This window comes from Macadamia integrifolia, chromosome 5, assembly GCF_013358625.1.
Source record: "Macadamia integrifolia cultivar HAES 741 chromosome 5, SCU_Mint_v3, whole genome shotgun sequence".
Lineage (NCBI taxonomy): Eukaryota > Viridiplantae > Streptophyta > Magnoliopsida > Proteales > Proteaceae > Macadamia > Macadamia integrifolia.
The window spans coordinates 21,038,094-21,062,870 of NC_056561.1; the positions used below are offsets into that span (position 1 = coordinate 21,038,094).

Consider the following 24,777-nt stretch of genomic DNA (forward strand, 5'->3'; position numbering starts at 1 on the left):
TCATCCTCATCGGGCCTGCCAAGCCTATATAACTTTGTGGGATCCTGTTTACTATTGTTATAGGCCGGTCTAGGACTACAACAGGGTTAACCTGGACTAGACTTTTGAAAACTTTAGCCCAACCCTAAGTCTACTTAGCTAGGCCTAGCCCCATCGTACCCTAACTTAGGACCTTAAAAATCCAACATTGCGAGGTTAACCCTAATTGGCCTTACTACAGAGTGGGGGAAGGGAGATGAAAGGGTTGGCCCAGGTTGAGAAGAAGAATAGAGAAAAAAGAAAGAGTATGGACCAGCCTTGGGAGGAATTGAAAAAGAAGAAGAGGACAAGGCCGCGTCGAACAGGGCCAGGGTATCTCAGCCCAAGCCCTCTTCGACCAAGGGGTATCTCAGCCCAAACTTGCACCCCTAGACTTGTGACTCTGGTTCATCTCATTCCTTCTTTCACCAATCCAGCCAACCAAACGGAACCTAAAATTTCAGTCTTAGGATTCCATTCGGCATTTCCATACGTAGTCAGCAACAGTCTTTCTCTGTTTTCTGAAGTCTCCAGACTCTCAAGCAGTGCCGCTCTTCACTTCCAGAGCTCCAGTTTGGTGGATTTTCTTGCAGCGCGTTCTAACTCCTCAGAAACTCCACTCTGTGAATGCCATGTTGTTGATCAGAAGGTCATCATTTCGGTTGTTACCTCGTGTTTCATCATCCATTACCTTCTTCTCTTCTACCTGCAATGCAAAAGTTCCCTCATTTACTTCTCCAGAAACACTTCCTCCTGTTCCGAAGAAAATCCCTTTTACGGTCTCCGCTCACGGACGAACATGGGAAGATCCTTACCATTGGATGTCCAACTCCGACGACCCCGATTTGTTGAACTATCTGAACCAGGAAAACTTGTATGCCGAAGCTTTCATGGCCGACACAGAGAACCTACAACGTGAACTCCTCTTGGAAATGCAAAGCCGAATGACTCCCAAAATTTCTACTCCCCCTGAACGTTGGGGACCTTGGTTAGTTCCTTTATCCAATCTATATCTTAGCCTTTTGTTCTTTTCGTTTTCTTCCTGAGTTGCAATTTTTTCATTTTAGATGGAATTTTGAAGGCATTCATAGATGTCTCTGACTGCAATTTATGTTAAACTCTAAAGGAGACTGGTTGATGTCCTGTTCTGATGTTATTGATGATTTGTTTTCGTGGAAGTAGAAATTTTTTGTCTGACTACCAATTTTTACTCTCTCTCTCTCTCTCTCTCTCTCTCGATGGGAATGAGTGATTTGGCATTTGCATATGATTATTTCATGTTTAGTGCATTTCTTTATTTGGGATTTGTTTCTGTTGGGCAACAGGTTTTACTACCAATACATCCCTGAGGGGAAGGAATTCCCGGTTCTGTGTAGGAAATTGGCAGACTGCAAGAGTGATTGGATGAATAAGCTTGTCAATTACGTGAAAGGGCTTGGGAGAGAGCAAACACTGCTTGACTGGAATGAAATTGCACAGAAGTTTGGCATGCCTCCTTGATCTTGAATCTATTTCCGCCTTAGTAGACATTCTTAACACAAAAAATTTCTAAGAGACATCATCCTGTGATGCAATGGCATAAATGCTGGAGCAATCTAATAACTGAGATATTCCCCATAAGGTGGACTGATAATAATTGTTCAAATCTCCTTCAGATAAACCATGTGGATTCTACCTGACAGAACCATGTCGTGTTGCCAGAGGAAAAAAAAACATTAAAAATATGAAGAATATTTCTAACCTATGTCAAAGACTTAATACGGTAATTACCCAAAATATTAACTATATGGGTATGCCCATTTACCTTTAATTTTAAGGTCATGCTAGTTTAGCTCTGTGGTCATTTCACATATTTAGGTTACCTTTCACTTTAATGCGATAATCTCATTAGAAAGAGAACCGAATTTTCTTAATTTTTTTCTTCATAGATCTCTTATGTATACTTTTTAAAGCTATTGTTGTTATCAAAGGAAAAGCTCATGAAATATCAATACAGGTTATGTTCATGTGGGCATGTGCCGTGTTTCACCTGATCACAACTTTCTTGCATACACACTGGACACTACTGGTGCAGAATATTTCATGCTTCAAATTAAAGACCTTAGAACTGGATGCATTCTTCCTAAATCAAGAATTGATGGTGTTGTTAGCTTGGCATGGGCTCAGGATTTATTGTTCTACACAGTTTCAAATGAGACCCAGCGACCTGACAGGCAAGTGTTTATACTGCTGTCTTCAACCTTTCAAATTGCAGGATTTGGATCATTCATCATTGGTTTAATGGACAGGGTACTCTGTACAAGACCAGGATCAGATGTGATGGATTCTAATCTGATATTCACAGAAAGTGATTCCAGTTGCTGTGTGGACATATCAGGCACTAAGGATGGGAAGTTTATCACTGTAAATTCTAATTCGAGAACATCATCGGAGGTAGGTAACATAACAATATCATTTTCCTCCAATTATTCAGCATGTGGAACTCCTTTGCATTGTGGTTAATGTCCAGTTTATTTCATTTCAGGTTTATGTTATTGATGCAAACAATCCTCAAAATGAGTTGCAAAGAGTACGGAAGCGTGTGCCTGGTGTACAGTACTTTTTGGAACATCACCATGGTTTCTTTTATATTCTTACAAATGCTTCTTGTGGGGAAGATACTGGTTTGGTCAGTGGAGGTTATCATTTGGCTAGATGCAGTGCCGAGGATATACAGTCGTCTATTTGGCAGGTCAATTTTTTCATAAATGTATAGCTTGTATGTGAAAACTAGTATTCCTTGTGTACCACAATAGCACTTAGCCTAGCATCACAGCCACCAGCGGTCAAATGACGTCCGGTCCCGGACCTCAAACCCGAGGCAACTGTGGCAAAGGAAGCATCAGAGAAAGCATCTGAGCCGCCTTTACTTGAGTAGGGGCTCTCATATAGGTTCGAAAGCCATAGTCAAGAGTTTAAGGTCGGGAGCGTCGGAGCAGACCCTTAAGTGTCATCCATTGAACCATGACCAGCAGCATCACCATATGAACCGGTGCGGAATAGCCTTATTATTCACCATCACTTTGCTAGGCATCCCTATGGACCCTACCCATTGCATCAGCCAGAGCCTGTTCCAGAGCCGGGAGCACCGGAAGCATATCGATACAGAAACCCGAGATCAAGACTAGCGTGCTGTAGTTTTTTAGCTGGCTGCTAGTTGTAGCGCGCTAGCACACGTACTCTTCTGCTAGCATAGCAAGTCAGGCATGACTCCCATGAAGAGTAGTATAGTCATCTATAGACCTGGCAAATCAACCTCCGGTTCAACTCTTTGCTTGTTTACCAGGTCTAAAGACCCCTCATATACTTGTTCAGGTGTCGGACAGATGGCAGCATTTCTGTTTGGTCAAAGGTTAATTTACGAAGTAAATTTGATTTTTCAGTGGTTAACTTAGAGAGTACGGGAGCATGAATTTGATTTTTCTGTGATTAACTTTGAGAGTTACAGGAGTATCTTTGGTGCTGTGATATGATGTGTTTGACGCACCAGTTATTTTCCATGTTTCTTATGTTCTGATAATCTTGACCTACGTTCCCATCTCCCAGATTGCCTCAGCCGAAGATCAGTATAGCCATTTGATCAGTTGTTTACTTTTCACTGCACTTTTTTTTCCTGATCATCCAATAGATAAGAGTCACAGGATTGCCATCAGATGATCAGATGACTTTTTGTTTAGACAAGTTTGGTGATTTCTTTGGTTGTGATCTCTTTACGTGAAGCAAGTGATCCACTAAGAGTACACCAGACCATCCTATGGGTTCTGTATCACAAGGCCCTACAATTTCCCTTTTGTATATCGTCATGTAAAATTTCCTCCCCATCAACTTATGAATTTGCATGTTTTTTGAGTTTTCCCCATGTTGCTTCATCATACCCCCCCCCCCTTCTTTTTAAACCATTTCCTAGATAAGGAACTTTTGGGGATAAGAAGTTGCCAAAAGAAATTGAGGTTTCACTATGCGGTGGCTGTAAGATACTAAGAATAGGAAAGATGCAAAATAATTTCCTTTGTCATAAATTGTAACAATTTTAGACTTGATCTTGTGTATTGGGTTATAATTTGCAGCAAGAATCAGTGGACAACCAGGGTTAAGCTTTTTTATGCGAATCAAATAGAACAGTTTTCCCTGAAGACAAAAGGGAAACAGTGTCAAACCTGACAGGTTGGGGCTGAGTTTGATAGAATCTTGTGTACTGATGGTGGTTGGTTGGAGTCATGTAGAGGGTATTTACTGAGGAGGGGATAGCTCTTCCCTAAGTAATGGGAGGCTCTTCCCAAAATATCCAGGTTTGGATGGTTTCTGGTGGCCTTCTACAAAAGGTAATGTTGTTTTATAGGGGAGGTTCTAAATGTTTGACATAGGAATCATGTGGTAAACCATAAATCCAAAAGTGAAGAGGAAGTAAAACTAATGGAAATAAACCAGTTGACTTGAGTAAGAAAGAGAAAAAGTGCTCTTAAAGTAAGTGAGTAATGAGAAGAGGATTGATGAACTCAAGTTTCTACTTTTAGATAAGTTATAAATTTGAGATTTAGGAGAGGTGTGTCTGGAGTGCTGCGTGATCGACGTAGCCCTTTAAAGCTTAAAGGAAAATTCTATAAGATAATTGTACGACCAGCTATGACGTATGGGATGGAGTATTGGGCAGTTAAGAAGTGTCACATAGGTCAACTAAGTGTAGCGGAGATAAAAATGTTGAGATGGATGTGCAATAAACTAGGAAGGATAAAGTAAGGAATGATCATATTAGAGAGGATTTGGGAGTTGCCCCGATACAAGATAAGCTCTAAGAAAGTCATTTGAGATGGCATGGTCATTGCTCAATGGAGGCCTTGGGATGCACCAGTTCAGAGGAGTGATCTGATTCAGATTGAAGGAGCTAAAAGAGCTAGAGGTAGGCCTAAGATGACCTTGGGAGTAGTGAAGAAAGGCACGCATAATTTAGGTCTTGTCTCTAGTGTGACTTTGAATAGAGGATCCATGTAGCCCACCACAATTAGGTAGGCTATTGCTGAGTTGTTGTGGTTTTCTTTCTTTTTACTATTAGTTTTAATATTTTGTCTTTGCTCGGGTCAATTTAGCCAACCACATTTAGTTGGGATAAGGCTGAGTTTGTTATTGTATAAATTTGATATTTAGGGTTTATAGTGGAATATTCGGAGGGGTTTGAAAGGGATGGATTTTTTGTGTGGTGTTTAGTTGGTGGTGTCTACAAGTTTGGGTGATGTCTACAAGTTTGAACAGGGGGAGTTTGATGGGAAACAGAAATCAATTTGGTTGTTGCCCAAAGTTTTTGTGTGGTTATGGAATGAAGTGGGGAAGTATAAAGGTTGTTTGAGCCAGTTATGTGGTGATTCAGTGATGATCTTGATGGCGGAAAGTAGAGTAGATAGGCAAGTTTACCTCACATTCATTGCTTACAAATCGTGTGGGTGACAGAAATGTACCACTGTGTAAAATAGAATAACTAATTATAGAAAATAGTGTTCTCCAAATGACCAGACTTCCTTATGTATGGTATTCCAGTGCACTTGGGGTTTTCTCTGTCGTTGAATTTTGTAGCAAAACCAGGAAATCTCTCTCCCCTCCTTTTCTTTCCCTGCCTTCCACCTTTTTCTGGTGTCTAATGGTTGTAGGGGATATTGCATCTATGTTCTTGTCATTCCATTAGTTTTCTCTTCCATTTTGGCAAATATTATACATTCTTTTTTTGGTTAACTCATCAATGCCTTGGAAGACCAAAACCATTGCTGCTGCTTAGCTGCCTTTACTGCATTTATATTTGCTGAGGAATATGTTTATAGGCTAAAATTCCATGACATCTGCATAACCAGTGTATGGAAGAAGGTGAATAAGAAGAACGCTTTGATATTTTTCCTGTCTCTTTGGATTGCTTAGAGATGGAAGAGAAATCTACATTTGTATCTTGTTCATCTGTAAGAGGCATAAAGGGTTTTCCCTTTCCCACATTTCCCCCCTCTGAAAAGTAAGACTGGTTGGAGCAATTTTGTTCTTTCTGCTTACAAATGGGCTTTAGATTGGAAACTTCCAACGAGTAGTCTTTTTAAAAATCCAAATAGTGGCATACAAATAGGAGCTTGTTGTGTCACCCTCACTCTCCACGAGGAGATTGCATAGAAACGGAAAGTGGGGCTGCACTGTTATATTTTCTTTGATGTGATATCACTTTCAGTTCATTGTCATTAACAATCAGATCTGATTTGTTCATAAGTAACCTCTTCTATTTTTTTTTATTTTTTTTCCAGGATATTATTGTGCCAGATCAAGATGTCAGCTTTCAAGATATGGACATTTTTAATGGACATTTAGTGCTTTTCCTTGACAAGAGGGGATCTCCTATGATATGTTCCATTGGTATGCCAATTGTTGAGAATTATAAGGTGAAATTCATTATCGCAATTTTTTAAAAATCTTTTTAATCTCATTATTAGCTTATATTTATGGATTCCAATGTCACAAGTGTGAAGCATAGGAATGCATTACAATGTAATATACCCTGGCCATATGGTGTCATTGTCTCTCATGCATGATTTGAGATTTTGTTGGTGTAGGTCTTTTCGATCCGTGTCGAAATAAAAAATTTCATCGAAATGGACAAAATCTGTTGAAATGGGAGAAATGTGGTAAGACAAAAAACGAAGGGAAATATTAGGAATCTTGAATGCAACTTTAGAGGATACTTATTTAAGCATAAAGTATGTATGGATGATTAAAAAAAAAAAAAAAAAACACCCAATGTCATAGTTTGGTTCCACACTCCATTTTTTCAGTGAAATTATTCTAACATTGCTTAAAAAAAAAAAAGGGACCAAAATGATAGTATTTAGGAACATCCTCTTTCTTAAAGTTTCAACCCAAATATCTCTTTGTAATCTTGTAGTGTTAGACGAGTTTGAGTGAGAAGTGAGATTTTAAGTGCTCTAGCAATTTTAACTCATTTTACCAATTTTGAGTCAAATGTAATATTTGTATTAAGAAATGTGACATTTTAATTATTTCGACCAAAATTTTGACATTTTGGTCATTTTTGTTTGCTCATTTCGACAAAATATTTATCTATTTATTTGTTTTTGTATTTCACATGTGATTTCATTTCAGGATCCATTGAAATCGAAATATTTGCCAAATTTTGATCATTTCGATCAAAATTTTGAACATTGCTCATTTTCAAATACCTGACTTCTGATCAATTCAGTGTTTACTTATCTTCAACCCTTGGAGTAGAGAACAATAGGACTGTCTAAATGACACATCTTTAGGTGTAATTAGAGCATGTAACGTTCTTGTGATTGCCTCTTGTCTTATTCCCAAAAGTTTCTTTAAATCAGGGATAAAACAGGGTGCTACTCTCAAGAGTTGTCATTGTCTTGCACGCATTTCAAGTACATGTGAAATACAGGATTCTACCCTCATTGAAAGAAAAAGTGTGTTATTCTAAAAAGGGAAAAAATTGGTTGCAAATTATTTAAAACCTTAAGGGATATCAATAAAAAAAATCCGTTATCTAAAAGGGAGATTATATTAAAGGTATAAACTTTACAGTCATGGAGGAACCAAATTTATTTTCTGAGCTAGTGTTTGGATCCTCTGAGATCAGTGTATCTCAGATCTGACGATAAAAAATTGTTGGAGTATTCCATTTTTGTTCAATTCATCGTGCCATTTTCACGGAAGTATATGAGGTTCTGTGTTTGTCATGTGTCTTGCTAATATTCATACGCAAAAGAGATTTTCTTATAAGCTTTACTCTTGCTGTTCCTCCTATTCATGCATTTTTCAGTTATCCTGATGTCTGCTATATATGCGATTTTTCCTCTTTTGCAGTGTCCTTTGAAGCTCAATGACCTTAATCCTTGGTTTTTTCCTGTGCCTGCACACTGCTGTAATGTTGCTCCTGGCTCAAACCATGATTTCATGACGTCCATTTACCGTGTGGTGCTTTCATCCCCAGTGGTATAAATAACCTCATAACAGCTAGTAAATGAGATTTATTCCAATACTTGTTGTAACTAAAATATATGTTTTATATCTTTTGACTATCAGTTTTTTATTAGACTAGATACAGCATCAAATGCTTATTCACGTTTTTTTTTTTCCGAAAGTAACACTACTGTGCTCCAGTAATGTCTCTCCTGTTCAAGACCAGCTGAAAGGTGTTTTTCGAGAAATACCCCAAGTGATATCATGGGGGAAATTGTAACCTAGTGGATGAGCGGGTGATGGGGTTCTAAATCACCTAAGGGTTAGGAATTCGGAATTCCCTTAGAAACAATCAGAATCACACTGATGGTTTAGATGCCAGATTAGGAAGAATTTCAATAGATTCAAATCAGAAACTCTGTTATGCCCCAAACTCTGGATGAAGGCAAATTTAATAGGGGAGAATAGAGTTCTCAGGTTGATCTGATGGTTGGATTCTTAGGATCTGAAGTTTCCTACTTGGAGCTAAAATCTGAGTATCAAGGAAGATTTCCAGCACTCCAATTTAGAAATCAGTTTCAGCACAACATAATAGTTCTTGTGATAAACAGAAATATGGAATCAGAGAATGAAAACAGGATTTGAAAATCATGAAATAGGAAACCAGAAATCTATCAAAAGATGGAGTTTTTTGAAACCGTAGGATATTTTAGAACAGAAACCAATTGCTATGTATGGAAGCAACAGAATTGAAATCCCATGGTTATATATGAAGTTTCAGAAAATTCCTAGTAAGAATTCAAGAAATCAGAAAAAAGATAGGACTTTTACGTTGAAAACAATCAGAACTAAAAATTGATATGAAGGGATAAGAGAACTGTATAAACTAACCTTGTAATCAATGGAGAAGAAGAGAGTAGAAGAGTTCATAAGAGGAGAAAAAATAAAGTATGGGATACCAATACCATATGCCAAGCTCAACAGCTCCAAAACTCCTTGGGCTGTAGTACATGTATAAAGACCTTATAAATTCCTAAATTGACTCATAAAAGGACTCTTAATCACTCTCTTATACTTGAAGTAAAAAAGACTCAAGACAGAACTGTTAAAAGCAATTAAACATCCTAATTTAACTCAAACAGTTAACTTAATTACTAATTTCGTTCACTAACTTTGCCCCCGCTTTATGTGCTTATAGAAGGGACCCATTATATTAATAAACCAAAAAAAAAAAAAAAAAAAGCCCAAGGTCCATAGAACCCAACCATGGGCCAAAATGAAGTATTCCATGGTCCAATTGGCCCAAATGTACACCTTTAACTGCACCTTTAACTGCATCAGGGGTCTTGCTCTTCTCTTCTGTAATAAGTCGATAAACTTGAATCTCGCTAATGATTCTCTTCTGTAATAAGTGGATAAACTTGAATCTCGCTAATGTTATGAATCACTGTGTCCTCAGTTTGTGATATCAATTTATCAACCCAATCTAGAACTGGACACTTTAGGCACATGTTTGGCAGTGCAATTTTAATTAAGAAAACATGCAGTAATGAACAAATATACTAGATATTGAAAGGATATTGTTATCAGTTTTCTGCTGTTGCTCTATTTGTCAAGACTCTGTAGGAGAAAGGAATTAGGGAAGGGCTGACAGTGGTCTATCCGAGTGCAGTTTTTGGCAACATGACTAAGAAAGAATGATTACTAGCAGTTCCCAATATGGCTAAGTTTGGGTCAGGAAGTCTTCCAGTCTTATTATAATTTGCATATGATTTTACACTTCCCATAGCTTCTTATTTGGCTAAGCTTCTCGGTCTTCAGCTTTTGGGATTCTAGAAGCTAGCCTCTAGTGTTACAAATGGCTTATCCAATAGAATTGTTTTATTTATAATCTTTACCACCAGAATCTGGAGAAGCCCATAGGAAAGGCATTTTGGTTGTTCTCATCCTTTGGTTGGTGGATGAGTTGAACAATCTGATGGAGGTAAAGATTGAAGAGTAGAAAGGTGATGATGGCACTGATGTTTAGGATTTAGTAGTTGTTAATTGGAGGTTGAGATTCAGTTTTTCCTAGTAACAGGGGCCCTGATCTTTCTTGTCTTTGGTTTTCTCCCAAGACCTTTGGTGATTTTCCTATTGTTAGTTTGAATGTTGGGGCCACAAGGGAAGACACTTAAATTACTGGTTTGGGGTAGGATTTTGTTTTGTTGGGGGTGTTTTTGGGGGTGGGGGTGGGGGTGGGGGTGGGATTGTGAGGCATTTTCGTTTCTGGATGGATGGATGGATGCTTGTTTCAAACATTTGTTGTCGCAAGGGCTTATTATCTCTCTCTCTCTCTCTCTCTCTCTTCATAGACTGCTGGGGCTGGATGCCTCTTTATATCTTGGTGTCGAGTTAATATGTTGATAGAAAGATATGTATTGGGGTGTGGTGACCAGTGTGAGAAAGATGGGAGGTCAAAGCAGCGAATTCCCAATTCATGGTCATCACGGATGATGTAGACAGGAGCATCCAAGACAAAGTTCCATGGTGTATCCTCTTTGCTAATTATATAGTTTTGGTAGATGAGACAAAACTAGGGATTAACACAAAGTTGGAGATGGAGATCAACATTGAAATCAAGAGGTTTTAAGATAAGTAAAATGAAGACGGAGTATATGATGTGTAACTTTAGTCACACTACGATGGATAATAAAATGGTGAAAATGGAGACAAAATTACCTCAAAGTGATCATTTTAGATATTTGTGGTCAACCATAAGTAAAGAAGGTGACATAGAGGATGATGTCTCATAGAAAATTAAAGTGGGATGGGTGAAGTGGAGAAGTGCGTTCGGAGTATTGTGTGACCGACGTATTCTTTTAAATCTTACAGAAAAATTCTATAGGACAATAGTATGTCAAGCTATGATGTATGGAGCAGAATGTTGCACGGTTAAGAAGTGTCATTTAGATAAGTTGTGCATAGCAAAGATGAGGACGTTATGATGGATGTGCTGCAAAACTAGGAAGGATAAAGTGAAGAATGACCAAATTAGAGCTTATTTGAGAGTAGCTCCAAGCCATGATAAGCTCTGAGAAAGTCATTTGAGGTGGCATGAGTCATGACCATGTTCAACTGAGACCTTAGGATGCACCTGTAACATGATCTTTTTTTTTTTTTTTTTTGGGTAATTGTAAGGAGTGATCTTATTCATATTGAAGGATCTAAAAGAGCTAGAGGCAGGTCTAGAATGACCATAGGAGATGCGATTAGGAAAGACATGTATAGTTTAGGTCTTGTCCCAGGTATAACAGCGTATAGAGCTGATTGGAGAGCTAGGATCCATGTAGTTGTCCTTATCGAGGTGGGATTTTTTTGACTTGTTGTTGTTGTGTCCCTTATTTTCCTTTTAATCTTACTTTCTTTTGGCTTTATATGGATCCATGTAGCTGACCCCATTTGGTTGGGAAAGGCTGAGTTGTTACAGTTGTTGCATCCAACTCTTGTTCTCCCTTGGAGCTTGGCTTGAGGCTGCTGGGAGTGCAAGGTTTCTCTTTTCTCTTTTCAGTAAATTTTCTTGTCAATTAAAGAAATATATGCTCTTAGAACAAAATTTTCAATCTGAAAGTTTTATAAGAAAGGTTAAATCTGAATCTCTCTTTTCTTTTTCGGGACGAGCAGATGCCTGATGTAATCATTGACTATGATATGTTAGAGAAAAAGTTCTTGATTGTTCAGCAAGAGGAACTTGTGGGAGGAGTTAGTGGTAGCACCAGGTCGTGTTCAAGGACATTTGTTTATAACAAATGCGATGAAAAGGTTTTGGGCATTCATACACACGATGACCAGTCTATCCTAAATGTAGGTCTGCATAACTGGAAAGATCTTTCTCACACATTTTCTTGTGAAAGGAAGGAAGTTATTTCACATGATGGTGTTTCAGTCCCTTTGACCATCTTATATTCTCGGGAGGCACGACAAAAGGGTCACTCTCCTGGACTTTTAATAGGCTATGGAGCTTATGGTGAGGTTCTGGATAAAAGTTGGTGTGCCAATCGCTTAAGTTTACTTGATCGTGGTTGGGTTGTAGCGTTTGCTGATGTGAGGTATGTCCTACCTAGTCTCACAGGCTTTTCTTTTCTTTCTTTTATTCTACCTAGTTTGCCATATCAATCTTGGTGAATATGTGCTTTCGCTGACTCGAATGTTTCATGTCATGTTAGTTGTTACATGTAATTAAGAAATATTAATATTCTGATATTGTTTGTTGATTTCAGACATAGAATTTTCAATCCTTGGAATATAAAAATTGGACACCAGTAGTTACAATGGTCTATTTTACTTTTCTACAATTTTTAGTCTGAATTGAGTTTCATACCAGTATTTAGGTTGGAAATCAAAGAGATTAGGGTTAGAGACAAGGGAGAAGGAGAGAAGAGATGAAGGAAGAAGGAGACGAATTGAGAGGAGAAAGAGAATGAAGAGTGCAAATCATGGGAGAGCATTTTGCTCACTCTTCCCATCTATATTAGGTTCAAACTAGTAACTTAGGGAAATTACATAGTCCTCCCTAGGGAGGTAAAAGAGAAGGAAAATACAACTTAGGGCAACTAAATATAAAGACAGTTCCTAAAGTACCCCTATATATAAAATCCAACACTCCCCCTCAAGCTGGAGAATAAATGTCATACATTCCCAGCTTGCATAAGAGGGTTTTGAACTTGTGAGGGATGAGTCCTTTGGTGCAGATGTCTGCCAATTGATCACCTGTTTAACAAAAGGTGTGCAAATGTTGCCAAAGTCAATCTTCTCTTTGATGAAATTCCAGTACACTTCAATGTGCTTTGTTTTATCATGCTGCACTGGGTTATGGGAAATGTTTATAGCTGCTTTGTTGTCACTATAGAGTCGCATAGGTCCCTCAGTGTCATACCCTAACTCAAGAACCAACCGACGCAACCAAATGAGTTCACAAACTCCACGAGCCATTGCCTTGTATTCAGCTTTTACACTATATCTAGCTACAACAAGCTGTTTCTTGCTCCTTCATGTAACCAAGTTACCACCCACAAATATACAATAATCAGATGTAGATTGTCTGTCAGAGATGGATTCAACCTAATCAGCACCGGAGTAACCTTCTATCCTCAAGTGATTGTTCCTGGCATACAAAAGTCCTCTTTCTTGGAGAGGACTTCAAGTATCTGAGGATGCGGTACACAACATCCCAGTGTCTACTCTTGGGCGCATTTATAAACTGGCTCACTACTCCCACTGCATAAGTAATGTCTGGGCGAGTCAGAGACAGATAGATCAGCTTCCCCACTAGCCTCTAGTATTTCCTTGCATCAACAAGGGAAGGACCAGAGTCTTCTTCTAGCTTATGATTCTGCTCAATAGGAGAACTTGCTGGTTTACAACCTAGCATCCCTGTTTCTTTCAACAGGTCTGGCACAAATTTTCTTTGGCATATGTTGATTCCCTTCTTAGACCTTGATACTTCAATTCCGAAGAAATACTTTAAGTGTCCTAGATCCTTGATCTCAAATTGTTTGTCTAAATAGGCTTTCATCCTAGCTATTTCATTATTGTCATCTCCAGTCACCATGTTATCATCAACGTAAACAATCAATGCTGTGATGTTACAATTACCTCGCTGAGTAAATAATGTGTGGTTTGCTTGATTCTGGGAATATCCATTCTTCATAATGGCTTTCCTGAACCTCTCAAATCAACCCTTTGGTGATTGTTTGAGACCATAAAGTGCCTTTTTTAGGAGACACACCTTACCATCAGCTGCCAGAAACTTCAAAGTAGGAGGAGGCTGCATCTACACTTCCTCCTCGAGGTCTCTATGGAGGAAGGCATTCTTCACATCCAATTGATATAAGGGCTAATCTCTATTTGCCGCTATAGATAAAAGGACTCTTATTGAGTTATGTATAGCCACAGGAGCAAAGGTCTCCTTATAATCAATTCCATACACTTGACTATACCCTTTGGCCACCAATCTTGCCTTGTACCTCTCAATAACACCATTTAATTGGTACTTGATTGTATAAATCCACCTACATCCAAGTGTGCATTGACTACAGGAAGTTAAATGCAGCAACTTGGAAAGACCACTTTCCTTTCCCTTTCATTGATCAAATGTTAGAGTGGTTAGCTGGACATGAGTATTATTGTTTCCTTGATGGTTATTCCGGCTATAATCAGATTCCCATTGCCTTAGATGACCAACACAAGGCCACCTTTACATGCACTTATGGAACCTTTGCTTATCGGCGTATGCCTTTTGGGTTTTGTAATGCCCCTGCCACGTTCCAAAGATGCATGATGAGCATTTTCTCTGATATGGTGGAGCATTTTTTAGAAGTATTTATGGATGATTTTTCTATTCATGGCTCCTCATTTTCTAATTGTTTGCATCATCTTTCTTTAGTACTCAAACGATGCAAACGACTAATTTAGTCCTCAATTGGGAGAAATGTCATTTCATGGTCACACAGGGCATAGTGTTGGGTCATGTCATTTCCAAAGAAGGGATCAAGGTCGATAGAGCTAAGGTGGATTTGATTTCTAATTTACCACCTCCCAAGTCAGTTAAGGACGTTCATTCCTTCTTAGGTCATGCAGGGTTCTGTCGTTGGTTCATCAAGAACTTCAGTCACATGGTTAGACCTCTCACCAATCTTTTGGCTAAAGAGCAACCCTTCAAATTTTCTAGTGAATGCCTCATGTGCTTTGAGCAATTAAAGAAGGTGTTGACTACAACCCCCATTATTCAAGCTCCCTTATGGAGTGAGCCCTTTGAATTAATGTGTGATGCATCTGATTTTGCTATAGGGGCAGTCTTAGGGCAGAGAGTTGATAAACTTTCTCGTGTTATCTATTATGCTAGAACTCTCAATGATGCACTGCTGAACTACACCACAACTGAAAAAGAATTTTTAGTTGTTGTATTTGCATTAGAAAAGTTTCGTGCATATCTGATAGGTTCTCATGTAATTATTTACATTAACCATGCAGCTATCAGATACCTTATTCAAAAAAGGATGCCAAAGCACATCTTATCAGATGTGTTTTGCTTTTGCAGGAATTTGACTTAGAAATTAAGGATAAGAAAGGCAGTGAAAATTTGGTTGTAGACCATTTGTCCCGGTTACCCAATTCTTTGACTGTGAATACTCCAGTTAACGAGTATTTTCCCGATGAGAAACTCTTTGCAGCATCTAGTGAACCTTGGTTTGCAGATATTGTAAATTTTTTAGTTACAAAAAAGACTCCGGATTATTGGTCTTCCCAAGAGAAGTACCGTTTTCACTCACATGTTAAGTATTTCTTTTGGGATGATCCTTACCTTTTTAAATCATTCCCTGACCAAATTATTAGGAGATGTATCCCTGATCATGAGCACCATTCTATTCTTTCCTTTTGCCATGATCAGGCTTGTGGCGGCCATTTTGGGCCTACTAAGACTGCAGCCAAAGTATTGATTGCAATGTGGATTTTATTGGCCCCGTCTCTTCAAAGACGCCTTTGCTTATTGTAAGGCTTGTCATTCTTGTCAGTCTTTAGGAAAAATCAATAGAAGGAACATGATGCCTCTCAACCCAATTCTCGTGGTTGAGGTTTTTGATGTTTGGGGAATAGATTTTATGTGCCCTTTCCCTAAGTCATATGGATATGAATATATTTTGTTGGCTGTTGACTATGTGTCCAAATGGATTGAGGCTCATGCTTGTAAGACCAATGACCATAAGGTGGTCATTCAATTCTTAAGGGAAAACATTTTTTCCCCGATTTGGTACCCCTAGAGCTATCATTAGTGATAGGGGAAAGCACTTTTGTAATAAGCCTTTTGAGGCCTTAGTGAAGAAGTATGGGATTACTCACAAGTTGGCTACCCCATACCACCCCTAAACCAGTGGGCAAGTAGAAGTGTCCAACAGACAGATCAAGTAAATTCTAGAGAAGACAGCTAACCCAAATCGAAAGGATTGGTTTAACCGTCTGTTGGATGCTTTGTGGGCGTATAGGACTGCTTACAACCGTTTGGTATACGGGAAAGCCTGCCACCTTCCTATTGAGTTAGAACATCGTGCCTTTTGGGCGATTAAGAAATTTAATTTTGATTTGTCTACCGCAGGAGCTCATACAGATCTCCAACTATCTGAGTTGGAGGAATTGCAAAATGATGCCTATGATAGAGCAAAAATTTTCAAGGAAAAGACTAAAGCTTTTCATGATAGGCACCTTGTTAGGAAATCTTTTATGCCTGGTAATAAAGTTTTTGTTGTACAATTCTAGATTGCATATCTTTCTAGGAAAACTTCGTTCTCGGTGGGGAGGTCCTTACCTTGTGCAAACAATATTTCCCCATGGTGCCGTAGAGGTTATAGATCCATCCACTCGGGAAATTTTTAAAGTTAATGGGCACCGTTTGAAGCATTCCTTGAGTTGCCTTCAATGCATGATGCAGAGGTCATGATTCTCCATGAGCCTCTTTATGATGATATTTGATTCCATTTGATAATTTCCTCTCATTTTTCCTTCTTGTTCTATTGTCTTATCATTTTTTTTTTCTTTTTTTGCATTGAGGACATTGCACAATTTAAGTATGGGGGAGGGTTTGATTGTTTAGAACTTGAGGTTACTTTTAAGAGTTTTCCGGTGCTTTATACACACCCTACAAAAAAAAAAAAAAAAAAAAAAAAAGAAATTGAGATCTAGGACCCATCTTGGTACTATAATCCCTATTGGGAGGATGGTAATGAATATATTTGTCTTAAGGTGTAGGACCGTTTGTTAGTTGGTGTCCTTGTTCTTAGGTTAGGAGTTGAGACCATATTCTTGGCATGGTATAAAAATATATGATATGGATATGCAAAGAAAGTGAAAATTGGTCAAAAGTAGAAAGTAAGTATAGAATTTCTAGGAGCTAGACAGAATACTGCGCCTCATGAAGCGGGATGTTTTGATCGAACCTCTTAGGAAGGAACACTTCAGAAAAGAACTTAGCATCACTGTCTTTGTTGGCATATGCATAAAGCGAAGCTACTTAGTAACTTGGGTTTCTGGTGTTTGCTCCACCATGTTATTCAGGCCAAATATAGTGGAGTAGAATGCAAACACCATGTTTTTCAAGCCAAATGTAGTGGAGTAGAATGAGTTCTCTACCAAAAAAAAAAAAAGATACCATTATGCCTTGTTGTTAATGGTTGGTTAACGCTCCAAAACCCTAGTTCATGGTCCCTACCTTACAATGTGGTTTGCCTTAGGATCGTGCTTGAGAAGATACAAGGGTCGTCCCTATTTGAGATGTGTGATTGTTCCTAAATATAGATGGAGTACTAAAGTTCAAGTGTGGGGGTTCCTTGGTTGATGTGCTCTAATTAAAAGAGGGTGTGTGTTTTGTAGTTATTGGAAACTTTAAATGGTAATATTTCAAGTTAATTTGAATTTTGGGTGTATATTCACTGCAAACACCCACGAGACACAACTCGTCCACTAGGGTAACTTAGGGGTTTAAAGGCTTGTTGCACTTGCTAAATGCAACTGTGATTCTTACGAAAGTGAGTTAGGCTTTTTCTTTTATTTCTTTATTTATTTGTCTTGCTTGAGGACGAGCAAAAGTCAAGTATGGGGGAATTTGATGAGCACAATAATGTGTGAAATCTTAGGGATATAAGTGTACATTTTGCCCCACTTTGGATAGTACTACTTTTATTTTTCTTGTTTTTTTTTAGTTTCCAAGTCTACAAGAGAAAGTGCTTACAGTGAATCAAGAACCAGTCCAAAGGTGGGACCCATTCATTGGTACTACATCCTCTCTCCTACAAAATCCCGAAGATTATTCTCTCCTTGCCACCTCACAAGATCTTGAAGATGCTATGCATAGATTCTTTTCTGATTTAATCAAGATTGCAAGATATTGGTTAATATTGTAAGGAAGGAATATAATTTGTTAATTTTGGAAACAAATTCTCTCTTTCCTCATACAATATCTCAGAGAATGAGGATTTTTACCAAGATTTAATTTAATTTTCTTTCTTTTCTTAAAGTAGACTTGTAGAAGGAAGGAGGCAATACAAAAGCCCTATAAAAGCCCCTTCCTCCCCCCTCCAATTTATTATTATTCCCCTTAGTTTTTTTTCTAGTTTATGCTTAGTTTTCTTCTCTCTCTCCCTCTCTTTAGTTTTAGTTCTTCTTTATTTTTGCTTTAATCACTTTTGTAATAGTTTTTTATGTCAATTAATGCAAGCACTCTTTTATTCTTATTCAGCCTTTTATGTTTATGATTTATGCAATTGAGTTGTAATTTTTGAAGTCATAGTTCTAGGCTTAGATCTAGGTGACAAGATCACGAGCTGTGGAGCAACTTTTTTTTTTTTTTTCAAGATTCGTTTTCTCTAGTACTAGAAATTTCAGATTTGGTTTATTTCAGATCTGGTTTTTAGTACTGGTAGTATCTCAAATCGCCTAAGCTTTCAAGTTCAAGCATTGGTTCAACTAAGTAGGCTTCTTCAGTAATCTTCTCTCCCCCCTCTCATTCCCTCTTCTGACTACCCTTTCTTTCTTAATTTAGGATTTTAATTTCAGTCGTTACATTATTGCTATCCCTTTCCCCCAAGGTTCATGGCTAGTGTATGTGTTGGCTTTGCCCCTCCTAGCCATAGAACCATCAATTTCTTGCTTTTATTTTAATTGTCTCCCTTTCCCTAAAGCCAAGAAGAGTAACCCTTGTAAGAGTGATTCTCTGGTCAAGTAGGGAAGCTTATATTATGATGCATCCCTCGGGCTAAGTAGAGATACCTACTTGTGAGTCTCTCTCTAGCTTTATCCCCTTTCTTTTATTTTATTTTTATTTCAGCAATTTTTTTCCTTTATTGTTTTTTTTTAATTGCGTGGGTTGTTTATTTTCAGTTATTTATTTATTTAATTTTAATTGCATGGCTTGCGTCTTTAAATTCTTAGATGACGAATGGTTAGGATATTATTTTAGATACATATGTTTAGGACGGTAGTTAGAATTAGATCACAACCATTAATAGGTTCACTTTCGCATTATTAAAAGAAAAAAAATAAAGTGGCTGCTCTCCCTGAGTTCGACCCGTAACTACACTGATCCGTACGCTTGCGGTTACATTTAAAATCTCAACCAGAGCTTCATCCCAATAGCATATTCAAGCATCATATGATGTAACACATTCATCAAGGGCAGCCAATAACCACACTGCCAGTCATTCCAGACCAAACAACCAACAAACAAAGAAGATGGCGATACTTGGCAGCAAAGAGAGATTGTGGTTGTGTTCCAATACCATACCAAATCACTAACCAAGGTTTGGAGGCGTCAAAGAGGACCCTTGAGCGATTCTTTTGAGCACAGCCACAGCCGCGGCCCCAACAAATGCTGGAGGATAGAGAGAAAAGGGGAGTCGAACCTATGACTGGTGGTGATGCCTAGGTGAGCTCTTCACTTTGTGAGCTTCAAGCAGCCTTTGTAGCCCTCAACTCTCCCTCCAATAGCCTTTAACTTGCTTCTAGAACTCCATTAGATTTTCTTGTTGAATCTTTTTACATAGTATGTGATGCAGATAAGTCATTTAATGGATTTATTTTATTGGAAATAAGCCTTGGGTTAGGTTATGTATAAGTGACTTATCCGCATCAGTATGCCTTTATTGGACCCCTTTGCTTTTCTAGGGTTCCAAGAGAGACTCAAAGAATGGGAAGGAGATGATTAGTCGACTCTCAAACCCTTTGTGGCTCTAATACCAAGTTTGAAATCAAAGAGATTAGGGTTAGAGATGACGGAAAAGAAGAGAAGAGATGAAGGAAGAAGAAGGAGAGGAGATGAGAGGGGAAAGAGAATGAAGAGTGCAAATCAAGAAAGAGAATGAAGAGTGCAAATCGTGGGAGAGCATTTTCTCTTCCCACCTATATTAGGTTTAAACTAATAACTTAGGGAAATTACATAGTCCTCCCTAGGGAGGTAAACAAGAGAAAAGGAAAATACAACTTAGGATGACTAAATATGAGGACAATTCCTAAGGTACCCCTATTACACTAACTCCAACAGTAGTTAACTGTACCTTGAGTTTGACCTTTCTTTGTCAAAACTTTGATGCTTAACCCAAGATTGGAAAAGAAGAAATAGTGACACATACATAGTTCTGTTCATTAATGCTAAATTTGGATAAAAATACAATTACATATGGTGCAGAATGCAATTGTGTACTGACACTAATATGTGGTGTGATGTTATTATGTGATGACAAGGGGTTCCTTAAGATGAAACATGATGCATCTTCATCCTTCAAACTATTTGTTCAAACTGTACAACAGTAATGAAACTTCTTTTTATTTTTTCCTCCAATTTTTTTTTTTTTTGTTAAATGAAAATGTCATGTGCTTGTTAAGCTTGTAATATTTTCATTATTTGGCTACATGCTCATTTTTTTTGTGATTAAGTAGAAGTTTGGTTTTACCAGGCATAAAATGATGAGAATTGATATATTACAAGCTATTAAGTTTTTTATCCTGGGCCTTACCATCTAATAAATGCCAGGTCTCTTATCCTTTTTAGCAAATGTCATCAAATGTAATTTGGGAAGTGGGTATCTTTTCTATGTGCCTATGTGATTATACTTTTCTTGCACTCTTTGTAACCTATATACAATATTTTGAGCAGAGGAGGTAGTGGTGGAGATTCTACATGGCATAAAGCTGGCAGTGGAATGTGCAAATTAAACTGTGTGTATGATTTCATTGCTTGTGGCAAGTACCTGGTTAACGAGGGCTATGTTCATAAAGATCGGCTGGGTGCTATGACCTTTAGTGCAGGAGGCCTTGTTGTGGGTGCAGCCATCAACATGTATCCTGATTTATTTCGTGCTGCTATTTTGAAGGTAAGCTATATGTTTGCATCATTCTTTATCATTCTACTCATCACTTGAAGTCATTAATGAAATGAACCTAGCTTCTACTGGTCTCCTGGGTTTTCATCTTATTGATTAAAAGATTGGGTATGCGGAAAGGAGAATTCAACCATACACATTTAGAGAATCGTGTCTTTATGTTTCAGGAGTAGCATCTAAACTGCCCCAAGAAAATGATTATTTGTATAATGATTTTCCTGTCTAAGTTTAGCCTTCTTTTTTTTGGTGGTGGAGGGTGGAGAAACTGATCAGTTTAGCATATAATTCTTCAACACAGTTATGATGAGTATGACATTTGATCTTTGTAATGTTCTCTTGATTAGGAGGAAATGGTATCATAAGTTGAATTCCATGTCTGTCCATCACATTTTAGCTATTAATGTTTCATCATTTCAGGAGGATATGAAGTTTCAGTTATGTATGTCAGGTTCCATTTCTTGATATTTGCAACACGTTATTGGATCCCAGTTTACCACTCACCGTCTTGGACTATGAAGAATTTGGGGATCCTAGGGTTCAAACTCAGTTTGAGTCTATCTTCGGCTATTCTCCCTATGATAACATCCCTCCAGGAGTTTGCCATCCTTCAATGCTGGTGACAACTTCATTTCATGACTCAAGGCAAGTCCGTATCTCATTGAAGCACCTTCAGCTCATAAACAACTATTTTCATGCTTGCATTTAGTACAGGCATTGTGGTTCTGATTTAGACATAAAATCAGTACCGATAACAGGATCGATTACGGTCAAATTTTCCAGATTCAAGAGAGTAACACATGGAACAAAATCAACAGACCAGATCAGCAGGAAAGTCTGGTTGAGTGCCCCCTTTATGAGTATAATAGTTTCTGAAAATTTCAGCTAGATCCAACGGCTGGATTTCTATTATGGGCACATTCTATTGGAGCTAGGATAACTCATCACCAGTCAAACTGGAAATCGAGTGAATGATCAGATCACTAATTTAATATACTCAACAATAACCCAATTTATACTATTGATTTCAAGTATAACTGACCATTAAATATCAATGATAGAATAGCCTTCAAATAGCAAGAACCAAGTCCAACTTGTAATAGGACTGTAGTATTTATGCATAAGATTCAGAAACTGATATTAGAATAATGATCAGTACACTGTCCAAAAAACCTTTTCTGAGATTGGTGTAGAGATAAGGTCTGTAAAAGCATGAATTCCAGCAATCCTAGTGAGAATAGGAAAGCCTTTATCAGAAGAGACTTGAAATCAATTGCAGGTAATTGATGAGCAGAAAAGTGAATCGACAACCGTCAAGTATAGATCATGAGAATAGGAGAAACAGTAAAAGTGAATCGACAACCTTCAAGAATAGATCATGAGAATAGAGAACAGTGTTTATTGGAATCCACACCAATCGCACCCTGAGTCGCCAAAAGGAAGAACACAGCCACTGTAGACAGAAGCTATCAATCTTTTCAGCAATAAAAATGATGGGCATGGAGCCCTTTATCCTTTATTTATAAAAACCACCTAACAGAGTTCAAGACCAGTTAGGAAACCCCTAGCCGACTGCCCTTACAATTGCCTATTACTTTTAAAAGTCTAAATAGACAATAAAAGGATGTGGACCCAACTTAAACAATAATAGAAAGAAATAAAATATCTTCTTAAACTGGACCATTGAACCACTGGTCCAATCGGGACTTAAAACAGGAAAAAAGCAACTTAAACTAAAATAAAGTGGACCCAGGCCAATAAAATAGTCTGCCCCACACTAGGCCTGGTTCTTCTTGGACTTTTTACACTGGCAAGTTTTTAATTCTGCATCAACATGTTCGATAAATGCTTACATGCATATAGTAGATATGGCTAGCTGATGCTAAACTTAGGATTTATTTGGCCAACATTTTTTCAATAGATTCCAGTGTTCAGCCAAGCTGAGTTAAAAGGTGGGGCTCCTTGGGTACTCACAGAAGCTTGCAAAAGTCAATTTAAGTCTTTCTGAGGTTTGGCAAAATCATACGACCCGGACCATTTTCTTGACTGACTGGAGTTGGGTGAAATAAGTTGAATCTACCTTGACCATCAACTTGCTTTTCCTTTTTCATCCCATTCTCTCTAAAAATAAGTGTGTCAGAACTGACATCCATACTCAGAATCAGAATCAGGAGGAGGATGATGAAAAGAAGAGGTGAAAGATAAAACGAGCTAATGAGGTACCGTACTTTATAAGGTTTAAACCATACACAACTGAAAATAAATATTTATACAATTTCTTAAAGAATGCAAAGTCGAGCCTGCTGAACAGAGATGGTAGAGCAATTTCAGTGTGTCCTCTGCAATTTACATCTTTGTCTTCATTACATGTCTGATATCCTGTGATCTCAGTTTGATCAAAGCTTTCATGACTTCAACAAATTCATTTGTGCAGAGAAATTTGAAGCTGATAGAATTTAATAACCTGGAAGGATGAAAGTTTAGAAACAAATGAGTGAGTAATGAATCAGCCGGGGTTACATTTTCCAGCCAAAAGGGAGAAAAAAAAAAGTTAGTTCTTGGTCTGCTCCTTTTGTGAGCTGAAAAAGGCTTTCCCAAAATGGGATTAGCTTTATTATTTACAGATTCAGCACATTTAATTGCCTAAATGTGTTGATATTGTTTTATGAGCTGATAATAGATGGCATTTGACGTGGCATGACTTGGGATCCACCAAGTTAACTTGGTTGACTAATAGTTTTTGAAAGTCCAAGTTGATATGTGTCCCTACAGTTCTCCATTTATAGCATATACGTGGATATACAAAGTATGACGGATACTTGCATTAAAATCCATTAAGTTTAAAGTTGGCCATGGTTAATGTGTTTCAGAGTTGGAGTGTGGGAAGGTGCTAAATGGGTGGCCAAATTGCGAGAAACAACATGCTCTAGTTGTTCTCGTTCAGTCATCCTGAAGACAAATATGAGTGGAGGACATTTTGGTGAAGGTGGCCGCTTCAGCCAATGTGAGGAGACGGCCTATGAGTATGCTTTTCTGATGAAAGTGACAGGGATGCTCAATGCTGAAAAATATGGAGGTTTCTAGTGAAGGTACTGTTTTTACTTAACATGGATCAACTCTCAAATGACGATGTTAATATTTTGTGCGAGGGCTTGCACCTATTCTTAGTAGCATCATTGTTTCATTGAAAGCGGATAAGAAAGTGTTCCTTCCTTCCTTGTGGTTTGATGATGAAGATGACTTGTGTGGCTCATGTACGACACTATACTTGGAATTATACTCTCTTTAATCTCTTGGTGAGGCTACTCAACAAAAGAGCGCCTTGAGCAAACCAAAGAATGTGATGGTGCAATTAGGTAGGAGGCCTTATCATCTTGTACTTTAAATTAAGGCTTCTATCACTTTGCTTTTTCTTCTTTTCATGGATGACTAAGTTGAACTAGCATCATGCTGTGCAGTTGCTTACATGATGGAGGCTATCAGAACAGGGATGTATCTTGGAGAAATCAAATAGCTTGGGACATTGAAGATGCTAGCCATACTCTGTTGATACCAATCATCCTTTTGAAGTGGTTTCTGCTCACAAACAAGCATTAAGGTTCAAGGAGAGCTGCCTATGAAGACTCCTTGATGTAGATTTAAAGATTTGGTTCTCAGCTCCTGACCTATGAAATTTGTCCGGGATGTTGATTCTCCTTTGTATAAATAAGCTAAATTGTCAATGTTGGTGGTGGTTGAAAACTTGAAATGTAACTTATAAGCAACTCATAATTTGGTTGTCCGTGGGTGCTTTTATATACCAGAGATACTTGAGCCATCTCATAAAGGAATCTGAACTTTATGTCAATTCGTTGTAGGTGGCCTTTGGAATGGC

The 24,777-nt window shown here is 38.0% G+C and overlaps 1 protein-coding gene across 4 annotated transcripts; it reads left to right on the forward strand.

The window, feature by feature from the left end:
- Window positions 1–485: 485 nt before the first annotated feature.
- On the forward strand, window positions 486–24,750 carry LOC122079692 (protease 2). 4 transcript variants are annotated; one of them, XM_042646367.1, is made up of 13 exons: window positions 504–1,006; window positions 1,344–1,504; window positions 2,015–2,231; window positions 2,307–2,451; window positions 2,543–2,749; window positions 6,327–6,461; window positions 7,906–8,034; window positions 11,665–12,089; window positions 20,681–20,897; window positions 21,355–21,548; window positions 23,774–23,992; window positions 24,140–24,259; window positions 24,362–24,750. In XM_042646367.1, the coding sequence occupies exons 1-11, from the start codon at window positions 651–653 to the stop codon at window positions 23,985–23,987; spliced, it is 2,400 nt and encodes a 799-aa protein (XP_042502301.1). In that variant the 5' UTR covers window positions 504–650; the 3' UTR covers window positions 23,988–23,992; window positions 24,140–24,259; window positions 24,362–24,750. The 4 variants fall into 4 exon arrangements, with proteins under 4 accessions (XP_042502303.1, XP_042502301.1, XP_042502302.1 ...); XM_042646368.1 differs by having other exon boundaries at window positions 11,665–11,844; window positions 11,956–12,089; window positions 23,774–24,259; XM_042646366.1 differs by having other exon boundaries at window positions 505–1,006; window positions 23,774–24,259.
- Window positions 24,751–24,777: the final 27 nt, after the last annotated feature.

Bases quoted from the DNA above. Each gene is read 5' to 3' on its own strand.
- LOC122079692 (XM_042646367.1), top strand. From the start codon at position 651: ATGTTGTTGATCAGAAGGTCATCATTTCGGTTGTTACCTCGTGTTTCA. The intron at 2,452-2,542 runs GTAGGTAACATA...ATTTCATTTCAG, and splicing joins ATTCGAGAACATCATCGGAG to GTTTATGTTATTGATGCAAA. The intron at 8,035-11,664 runs GTATAAATAACC...CGGGACGAGCAG, and splicing joins TGGTGCTTTCATCCCCAGTG to ATGCCTGATGTAATCATTGA.